At 35.5% G+C, this 11118-nt stretch overlaps 1 protein-coding gene across 1 annotated transcript; it reads left to right on the top strand.

Annotated features, from left to right (window-relative positions):
• Positions 1–3777: 3777 nt before the first annotated feature.
• CAS (calcium sensing receptor) lies at positions 3778–5875 on the top strand. The gene is made up of 6 exons (XM_078991712.1): positions 3778–4127; positions 4212–4457; positions 4551–4743; positions 4825–4966; positions 5039–5170; positions 5580–5875. The coding sequence occupies exons 1-6, from the start codon at positions 3888–3890 to the stop codon at positions 5803–5805; spliced, it is 1179 nt and encodes a 392-aa protein (XP_078847838.1). The 5' UTR covers positions 3778–3887; the 3' UTR covers positions 5806–5875.
• Positions 5876–11118: the final 5243 nt, after the last annotated feature.

Raw genomic sequence — 11118 nt, 5'->3', positions numbered from 1 at the left:
CGTTCTCTGTTTAACATATACTACGAATTTTGTTTATATTTATAAGGAAAAAAATTAGTTTATCAAAAAATCACTTTTTACGATACACGGTGTCGCGCCGGCTTTGTTGCAAAACTTTGACAGGTCATAACTTCTTCGTTATAAGTCGGATTTCAGTGTTCTTTATATGTAAGGAATTCTTGTGACATATACTATAACTTAGTTAAGATTATTTATTCTAAATAATCTTCTATCAAAAAGTCATTTTTAACGCTTATTATCTTTAAATTTACTAGTCTAAATCTACGGGCGTTACAAAATTGATTTTATAGAAATTTAAACCACAAATGGAACCCTACAAAACCATCTTCAAGATTACGAGTTCAATTAAAGCATATTCAGTCAATTACAACCCAAAAAAACAATATCGAAATGGAACACAAAACCACTTTCAATTCAAAATAGATAACCACAAATTAGTTGTTGGAAAACCTTTGTGTGCTTCGATGAAGGAGGGTCTTTCCCTAATGAAACTACAATATCGAAGGAAAGAGTGTGTTTCGATGGAGGAGATATTTCTCTGTTGAATCTGGAAGATATCTAGATAGAGGGATTGTGGATAAGGATCGAAGAAGTTGATGACTTGACATGTTTTTACCTGAATCAGGACATACAATTGTACTTGAAGCAAGAAAGCTGGTGATGGGAGTGTTTGGTTCAAATGAGGAAGGAAGCCGGTGGTACGATGTTACAAGGGAGGTTTGCCATCAATGGATGATCAAGAAACATCGAGCATCAATAGTCCCTAAGTGTGTGTGTGTGTATGTGTGTGTTTTCTCTAAACAAAAATAAATCGGAAGAGAGAATACATAAAAAATGGTAAGGTTGAGAAGGGAGTGGGGTTTGGTGCAACTGATCTTACTTTTATTTTTATGATTTTAATTAATTTTAATTTGTATAAAAGAAATTTAAAAGGGATAATGACTTAAAATGACAATATATTTTTCGATTTGTACGTATTTGGTCACTAAGTTTTTTTTTTCGTCCACATTTACCTCTTCAACTTGTTAAACTATACATATTCAGTTCTTATGACCGGCCACTTTAGGTTAGCTGGTAAAAATGACTTACTTGGGTAATATATTTCTAATTTGGTACACATTTAGTCATATATATATATATATATATATATATATATATATATATATATATATATATATATATATATATATATATATATGTTACAAAATAAGTTATTTTTGTTTTTTTACTCGTTCAATACTTATGATTGATTATTTTAGGTTTTTTTTTTTTTTCATGACATCGTACGTGAGACAATCATTAATGAGGTGTTTGAGGTTTTTGAATCTTATGTTCATCGCGATCTCGACTACTTGGTTGCTTAGGTCATGTGTTCTGAACGTTATAAAACTTTCATATGATCTCGGATTTTAACGTTCTTTATATCCATCATTTGTATTTTAGCCTACTACAACTTTCATTTAGATTACTACTGTTAAAAAGTAATATATTTTTACTTACGATCTTTATATCCATACATTTTTATGAATGTATGTATGATTGTTTTTTTTTTTTAATAAAATCGTAAGTAAAAATATATTATATTTTAACGGACTAATCTTAGAGAAAGTCGTAGTAGACTCAAAAAACGAACATGTGGATATAAAGATCGTTAAAATATGATATCATACGAAAAAGTTACGATGTTCAGAACACAAGACCTAAGCCAAACCATAAGACCTACACAACCAAACAGGCGAGATTGTGATGTACATAAACATCAACAACCTCAAACACCTCATCAATAATTATCTCATGTAAGATGTCGTGACTGAATGAGTATAAAAACAAAAATGACATATTTTGCAACAAAAAAATATTTATGATTAAATATATACAAAAGTATCAAAGACTAAATGTATACAAAATGAGTAATATATTACCCTATTAAGTCATTTTTCCCGGCTAACTTAAAGTAATCGGTCATAAGACTCGAATGTTTACAGTTTAACAAGTTGAAGAGATAAATATGGACGAAAAAGAAATCCAGTGACCAAATATATACAAATCATAAAATATATTACCCTTTTATATTATTATTCCAATTTAAAAGAATAAAAAAAAACGGGAAAATGACTTAGGAAGGTAACTACCTCTTATTCGTGTTCACATATTGACAACTTCTTCTTTTTTGTACATAATAAAACAACTAACTTGTTTTAATTATTTAAATTACACCAATATTACCGGCTAATATCTGTTTTAACCGGTAACTCAAAGGGAAAATGACTTAGGAGGGTAACTACCTCTTATCCATGTTCACATGTTGGCAACTTCTTATTTTTTGTACATAAGAAAGCAACTAACTTGTTTTAACTGTGTAACATCCCAAAAATCATGACCAAAAATTTCATTTTTAATTTAATACTAAAACCATAATTGCCAAACCATTAATTTAATACTCCGGCATCGGGCCCGGCCCGGCATCAGGCCCCGTTTGGGATCGAGCCCCGCTCGGTATACAGCTCTGTCTCTCTCTAGGCCCCGCCCACTAAACACATGCAATCATATAACATGCTAACACATAAAGAAACGTACTATACCGTATCCCTGTCCTAAGAAACACACTCTGCTAATAATGAGATACGGAACTTCGTCCGTACTCAACTAGTTCCAGCCAGGGCTTCAGCAGTGCAAGGTGAGTCTCCTTACTGTGTGAATGGGTCTAAGGCCACAATGTCAGCCCATGTAGTCTATGAGTAGGAAGACCCGGGGGTTAGCCCTAGGCATTGTATGTTAGTATGTTATTCCAGACCAAGGTCCGATGTCGGGCGGGTACCCGAGGAATGTTTGCATGTTAGATTATACTTGTTGTCTGTGTGATACTTGGATGTGCCTGGTAAGGAGGTGAGTGTGGGCGAGGTCCCATATCTCATCACTAGCTGAGTACAGACGATGTTCCGTATCTCATTATTAGCAGAGTATTTTTCTTTAGGGCAGAGATATAGTAGAATATGTTTCTTTATGTGTTAGCATGTTATATGATTGTATGTGTTTAGCGGGCAGGGCCCGGAGACAAGTGAGGCCTAAGAGAGACAGACCTGTATACCGAGCGAGGCTCGATGTCAGGCAGGGCCTGATGCCGGGCGGGGCCCGATGTCGAAGTATTAAATTAATGGTTTGTTAATTATGGTTTTAGTATTAAATTAAAAACGAAATTTTTGGTCATGATTTTTGGGATCTTACACAGTTAAAACAAGTTAGTTGTTTTCTTATGTACCAAAAATAAGAAGTTGCCAACATGTGGACACGGATAAGAGGTAGTTACCCTCCTAAGTCATTTTCCCTTTGAATTACCGGTTAAAATAGATATTAGCCGGTAATATTTGTGTAATTTAAACAGTTAAAACAAGTTAGTTGCTTTATTATATAAAATTTAAAAAAAAAAAAAAAAAAAAAAAAAATTATCAATATGTGAAGACGGATAAAAGATAGTTACCCTTCTAAGTCATTTAAAAAATATATATATATATATATATATATATATATATATATATATATATATATATATATATATATATATATATATATTTGATATGGTTGATGAATCAATGATACAAGTTTTAGAAACCATTATGTAAGATAACAAAAAAAACTTTTGAATAAACATAAGGACAATTTATTCAATTTGTCATAAATAAATAATGGATCGAATTTTCATCCTCGTTTAGGATGAAAAACGAATGGTATTTGTGGCCTCATAAAGACTTGGACTTCAACCACCAATTACACAACTTGAGCTGTTTCTATATCTCTTTACCAAATTCGTTCTTCCTTTCACCTACACCCTCTCCCCCTCCACTTCCACTCATCAGCCAGCGGTGGTGATGGCACTCAGAGCTTCAGCCACCGCTAGACTCCACCACCACCACCCTCCACCACCTTCCCCCTCCTCACCCAAAACCCCCCACCCTTTTAAATCCACACCCAGAACACAACCCCGTCCCGATTCTTCTCTCTCGCTCTCCACATCCACGACTTTATCCCTCGTAGCTCTATTCACAGCTCCGATTGAAGCCAATGCTTTCACAATATCCAAAGATGAAATCTTCTCATCTCTAACTCAAGTAATTCATCCCATCTTAGATTTTTCTTCGATTTTAGCTAACACCCAGTTCATTAAATTTGTTTGTTTCGTGGCCAATTTCTAGGTGGAAGAGAAAATCGACCAGGTTCAAAAGGTGAGCTATGATGTGTATGATTTCACAGCGAATGCAATAAAAACGGTGGTGGATTTCCTAAAACCCGCGGCGGATGTGGCAATGCCGGTGCTAAAGCAGGCCGGAGGGGAAGCAGTGAGGATGGCTACGCCTGTGTTTTCAGAGGCATCAAAGAAAGCTCAAGAAGCGATTCAAAGCTCTGGTTTCGATACTGAGCCTGTATACACCGCTGCTAAGGTACTCAATTCAAATTCCCAGTTTTTGTGTTTGCAGTTTGATTAATCTTATTACAGTTGATGCAGATTTTCGTTCTTGTTGTTGATATTGCAGACTGTAGCAGATGCAGCGGGGCAAACTGGCAAAGTGATCCAAGACGCTCAACCGATTGCATCAAACACGATGCAGACCATCTCATCGGCGGATCCCACCACCATTGCCGTCACCGGCGGAGCTTTAGTCCTAGCTTATCTCCTACTGCCACCTGTCTTCTCCGCCCTATCTTTCAACTTTCGTGGATACAAAGGTAAATTAAAACCCTATATATGATCAAATTTGCTGCTACTCACGAAACGATTCTGATTTGGAACCACAATTTCCAATCCAGGTGATCTCACTGCTGCTCAAGTTCTTGATCTTGTATCTTCACAGAACTACACTTTGATTGATATCCGATCAGAAAAGGACAAGGATAAATCCGGTGTTCCCCGCCTTCCTTCTAGCGCCAAGAACAAAATGATCGCCATTCCGTAAGTACCATTTTCTTCCAAAAACAACATACAATCGATTGTGAACTCATTTCGACGATTCAAAATCTTCAGATTGGAAGAAGTACCAAGCAAATTGAAAGGGCTCGTTAGAAACACAAAGAAATTAGAAGCCGAAATTGCAGCGTTGAAGATATCTTACCTCAAAAAAATCAACAAAGGCTCCAAAATTGTGATCCTCGACACGTTAGTTTTCCATTTTCCTCATTACTTTAAATACTAGACAACTTTGGATGTAGTACAAGGGCATTCATGTCTTTTTGCATAGAAGGACAATCTTGTTCCACTTTTTTTGTGGTACTAAAAATAACATATTTTGTCTCACATGAGTCACACTAGTTAGTTCAATGCATGTCAAACACGGTTGAAATACAGTCTTTTCTAAATCTAGTCAAATGTATGTCAAACACAGTCTGATCTAAATCTAGTTGCTAACCCACATTGTTCCACTTTTTTGGTCTCATTCACATCGGTCACATTGGTTATAGTTCAAATTTAATGCATGTCAAATGCATAATAACTTATTATGTCCTGTCTTCCATAACAAACAGTGTCTAATGGCTCTAACAAGATTTACATGTGATGCATTCATTAGGTACACGGATTCAGCCAAGATAGTTGCTAGATGTTTAACCGAGCTCGGGTTCCAAAATTGTTGGATTGTGGCTGATGGTTTTTCGGGAGGCAAAGGATGGTTACAAAGCCGATTAGGAACCGATTCATATAATGTATCATTTTCTCGTGTTCTATCACCATCTCGGGTAATCCCTGCTGTTAGAAGCTTTGGTACCACGAGTGCAACAAAGTTGCTTTCTGATTAATTAAACTCTTTCAAAATTGTTTCATGTAGTTATATGTTTATAATGGTGTTCTTAATGTGCTTAATGATCATTTTTTGTGTGTTATTGGCTCGAAAATGTGAAGCCATAAATCTATTGGTTGGTATATCGTTTAAATCGGATCCAAGACATGTTTTGAAATCAAACTAGTGGCTTGTCTCTATATGGTTATGTGGTTCTAGTATTTCAACTCAACCCTAACATGACATACAATGATGTAGAGATGTGGAAAAGGCCAAAAGGCGACTAGAACCAACTTGACTTAGACCTATTAGCACCATCAATCTCACATCTTAATGAATGAAGCACACGAAAAATGTTAAAAGGGAAGTGAAAGTAGGCATAGATATATCCACCACAAAAGAGTGAGATAATATCTCAATTAAAATGTATGTCAATCGTATATTGAGAATTGATAAAACATAGAATTGAATGCTAGATATGTGGCACAAATATTGTCACACCAAATAGTTAGGGGACTGAGCTTAATGCATCTTAAACTCACATAGAAGAGATGTAAGCCAAAAACTAGTTGGTTGTAGAATAAATAAGAGCATCCATGCACAAGATGAGTTTTTGCAAAACTTTTCTTTATTAAGTAAACACAACGAAGTCAAATAAGTTATTGTAGACGTGAGCTTTTTCCAAAAGCTTTTCGGTTACAAGCTCCGACCTAGAGCCGTTTGGTTGTTTTACCTATCTGCTATTCGTTTTAAGGCTGGAGGGAGTAGTGTCACCGAAACCGTACTTCCTTCGTTGCCACGTAAGCGTCACGTTATTTTTACCACAAAAATGCGGTTCCTTGCCACACCCAAAGAGTGGTGCTACACTTTATTTAAAAATAAATAAATAAATAAATAATTTAATTTCTTCCCACCCAATCACAAAATAGTCAAATTATCTATACTCAATCACAAACCACAACCATTTTTTGTCTCACTGCGGTTTGAACCGCATCAAACCGCACCCAAGGGCGGTATTCGCTGCTTATGTGGCCAAACCGCACTCCCTGGAACCGCACCATACCCCCTCTAGCCAAATAGATGAAAAATACTTGGCTCAAAAGTTTTGTTGTCATGATTGGGTTTGGTACTTTTTGTACGAGCGACAATATGTACTTTCTTGGAGCTCCAGCTGGCAAGATTCCCATAAAAGAAAACAACAATAACCACCGGTGACCTTTTATACATGCTCAACTTGCATATCAACATCGAAGTAGCCATATATAAGAGAAATCTATCGACTTGCGAATAACTAATAAGCATTGTGTTAATATACTTAGACAAATTTGCAAAAATTGTTTAAATTTTGTGATTTCGGTACAAAAAGTTTTGGTTGTTCATCAATGGTTTAAAATTAATTTTTTTTATTGGTTTTGGTCCATATCTACTTGAAAAGATGAGTATACCCTCTTATTTGTTTTTATTTTATTAATTTAATAATTTTAAGTAACTAAAAATTATAGAATGACCAAGTCTCTCTTGCTCTCTCACATACACACATAATCTCATCGGTGGTACCTCTCACATCCTCCACCCCTCTCACCTCTTTTTCACTCTCTGAGGAAAATACACACTCAAGAACACCCCGAATTCTACCACTATCAGCCTGCACCGTCCGCCGCCATATGTCGTCCGGAAACCTTTAGACGCCACCAATATGTTTGTATATCGAGGAAGGAGCGACGACTAGGGCAACAGAGACGGCGGGGGACTTAAAGCCCAAATCGAATCACCTGCCAAACATGAAGCCTTTAGTGGTTAGGAGATGAAAATTGCGACCACCTATATTACCACTGCTCTCCTCTAAGCCAATTTCTCTTTCTTTCGCACACACACAAAGTCTCTCCACCAACGAATATGTCATCTTTCATCTCCGCCAGATCTCCCTCTTTATCCATCCCCACACATATGCACTTCCGAAAACACCCAAACACCGCCTCTCATCTCCTCTACATATATATATCCCTATCTTGTCTCTTTCTCCCTCTAAAACTTTGACATTCAGCCGATTGGATTATATTAAAGTAGAGGTAACGATGATGAAGGTAGGTTGACAGATCTGAGCAGATCTGAGTAGACCTATAAAAGAGAGATGAGATGGATGGAGAAGTAGCTGTTGGATTATGTGTCTAAGCACATAACTAATATTGGTATGTACTTGACCCGATTATGTGCATGATCATTTTAGGTTGCCTTCACTCATGCAATGTCACAACCAGGAATTTTGATGTTTTGTAACAACAACAATTATACCAACCTCTGTGAACCAAAAATGTGAAAGCATGTATGATGCTTATTCAATAACAACAAAACTTCAATCAAACACCTTATACAAGCACTGCAAATAGTCAACAAAGAATTGAAAATCCTAGAAATCCCGGTTTAAGTCCATGTTGGACTAGGATATCCTTATTGGGCCCAATGGGTCAATAAGCTTCCAATTTGACTATCTTGGGCTTAGAACTCTTAGATGGGCTCTAATTGGACCCATATACCTGAAACTTAATATTTTGGGCCTTATAAGCCTAAAATGAACTAGTTTATCTTAAATGGGCCTTATTGGATCACAACAAATTTATATAGCCCTAATGGATCATAAAAAAAAATCATTTCTTGATTTAATTTGGGCCAAAAACTATCTAATTGAATCATAATATGGGCTTAAGCATACAAGACCCAATTTTCTTTCTTCCTTTCTCCTCTTCTCGGCCCAACAACACAAAGGGGGAAGGAGTTGACTTTAGGATTGCCACCTCATTATTATATGTTGGTCTTTCATGCACCAACACATACTTCCATGAGCACATCATTTCACTCACTTCTCTTCCTCTCTCTTTTCTATCCTCGGCCGAGAACCACAAAGGAAAACACACACACATTTCACTCAAACACTCTCAAAGAACTCTCTTCATCCTTCATCAAATTTTCGAGATCTAAGGGCTTTTCAAGGAGATTATTCCATAAAATTCATCATCTAAGGTAATTTGATGTTTAATCTATGATCTGACTACTTCATTTCATCAAAAACCTCCTCCTAATCTATTCAAACTCATGATCACCATCTTAGAAGCCTCTAAGTTCGAGATCTTCCAAGAAGACTTGCTAGGATCGAAACTTTCTTCATTTCTTCCTTCAAAACCGAACCCACAACTCAAGGTGAGCTTCATACCCCTTTCTTTTCGGTTTTCATAAGTTTTATGGGGGAGAATACAAGCAAAATGTGTAGATCTATGTGTATATGTGTGAGCTATGTATCATTTTATGCATGCATGTGTGATTTTATGTGTTTTTGTGATGAATATGTAATCACAAGGGAAGATATTTTGAGATTTATACCATAAGAAGGAAAAACAAACATGATCTAAGTTATATTATACTAAACAAGTCAAGAATAATAACTCATAAGATTGTGATAAACATATATCAACATAAAACCCATTTTGGGGCTTAAATTGTCAAATATACAAAAGTTGGGTTAAAAGTTGCCAATTACGGTTTATTAAAGGTCAAAAGAGTAAAAAGAGTTACAATAGTTGTTTTTATGAACATTATGACCTTCAAAGGACTTAAAATGTAAATATTAGCCTAATGGGCTCAATTTTGGGCTTTTCGGCCCAATAAGCCCAAAAATTGCAAAATATGACATTTAAAGGGGCTGAAATGGTAAATTCTTCTAAACAGGGGATAAGAAGTGTAACAAAACTATTTCAAGGGTTAAAAATGCTTTTCTTTTCCAAAAAGGATAAAAAATGCAAAGTTTTTAGATTTTGGGCTAAAATTGCAAACATTGCAAAAAATTAAGTTTTAACCGAGAAATATACTATTTTGGAAGGGCTGAAACTGCCAAAGAATAAGTCTTGAGTTAAAAATAACACTTAAACAAGTCTATGATGCAAAAGTGTCAAGAAAATGTTTTAAGGACTTAAAATGACTTTCCTTTTATATAAAGGACTACAATTGTTATTTTATAAAAAGAAAGGGGCCGAAAAGCATCAAACCACTATTTTTAAACCAATTATTTTATTTATAGAATAATGAGTCAAAAATACTAATATAGCGCTTACATAAATCGAAAGACAAATACACGTATGATTCCAATATCGTTATAAACAAATCACTCGGTCTCGAGTCAACACAAAAATAACAAATCGTTCAATCAAACCCTCCAACAATTATACAATGCCTAAGGCAAGTAAACATTCCAAGATCCTTGGGTTGAAAGTCTCAAATCATGCTTGTTGGATCTCGAAGTCCATTAACATGATCTTTGGGCCCAAGGAGATAATGATTATATGTTATTGGGCCTTCTATGACCCAGTTCCATATAAAGGGACCTTCAATGGCTTTTAAGTGCTTTTGGGCCCTAGGGATCCATTAGTATTGCCAGTAAGGTCAAAGTAATCAAATGCGAGATGGGCCAACGTGTCTTTCGTATCCCCGACAGCCTAAAGTAAACTCACAGAAGTAGCAGAATATTGTACTCCTCTTTTCCTCGTTTGCTAGACTTATGAGTAATCAAAGTAAACAGAGTCAGGTTGTTAATCAAAAGTAATCAAGGTTGTTTGGATTTAAGTGAGTGATAATGGGTGACACCTCTAAGGATCGTTCGTAGTCTGGAGTTATAACTAGTCATTGTCATGCGTGATTATAACGACTCACAACCATTAATTAATCCAAAACCATCCGAGTAATCAAGGAAGAGTAATCAAAATCATTCATTGTGGCGATATATCAATTTGAGAAATCACTGTATTTTATGTATTTGGAAAACATCGGGTTTTTCGTGGAAGTTCAACATATTCACTTGTACGTTTAATACTAAGTTCTTCAATTATACATGTTTTTGAAATCATCATGCATATATGTACGGATCTTCACACCTTTTTACAAACATGGGTCTTTTCAGAAAATATCGGATTTTCTGTGTTGTTCTCGTTCAAATTACACAAAACATTTTTCATATCAAACATACTTATGAACTCACCAACATTCCATATGTTGACTGTTTTTTAAAATAACTTGTATTCTCAAATAACATGTAAGCTGAGGAATAAGTACCAAGTATGTTAGTGTGTTTTGCTTTTGAAAACTATCAAACAATTTATGTATGGATTTGTAATGTTAAAACAATGTACTTGATGTGAACAATGGCGATTGTAATATATTGATGCATGGTGATGTTTATGTTATGATTCATGTATATTCATTGTGATGATATTCAATTTAAGTTACACGAGCCCTCGGACGTTTCTGCCGTCTGGTTCGGGGGTGTGACATGCAACTTGATAGGATG

This window comes from Lactuca saligna, chromosome 4, assembly GCF_052625555.1.
Source record: "Lactuca saligna cultivar CGN05327 chromosome 4, ASM5262555v1, whole genome shotgun sequence".
Classification (NCBI taxonomy): domain Eukaryota; kingdom Viridiplantae; phylum Streptophyta; class Magnoliopsida; order Asterales; family Asteraceae; genus Lactuca; species Lactuca saligna.
Note: the sequence above shows the minus strand (reverse complement) of the source record. Positions and strands in the feature narration are given on the sequence as shown.

What these genes read in the sequence shown, in the direction of transcription:
- CAS (XM_078991712.1), top strand. Translation starts at nt 3,888, where the DNA reads ATGGCACTCAGAGCTTCAGCCACCGCTAGACTCCACCACCACCACCCT. An exon ending in CAACTTTCGTGGATACAAAG is followed by an intron (nt 4,744 to 4,824) that starts GTAAATTAAAAC and finishes TTTCCAATCCAG; the next exon opens with GTGATCTCACTGCTGCTCAA. An exon ending in AAAATTGTGATCCTCGACAC is followed by an intron (nt 5,171 to 5,579) that starts GTTAGTTTTCCA and finishes TGCATTCATTAG; the next exon opens with GTACACGGATTCAGCCAAGA.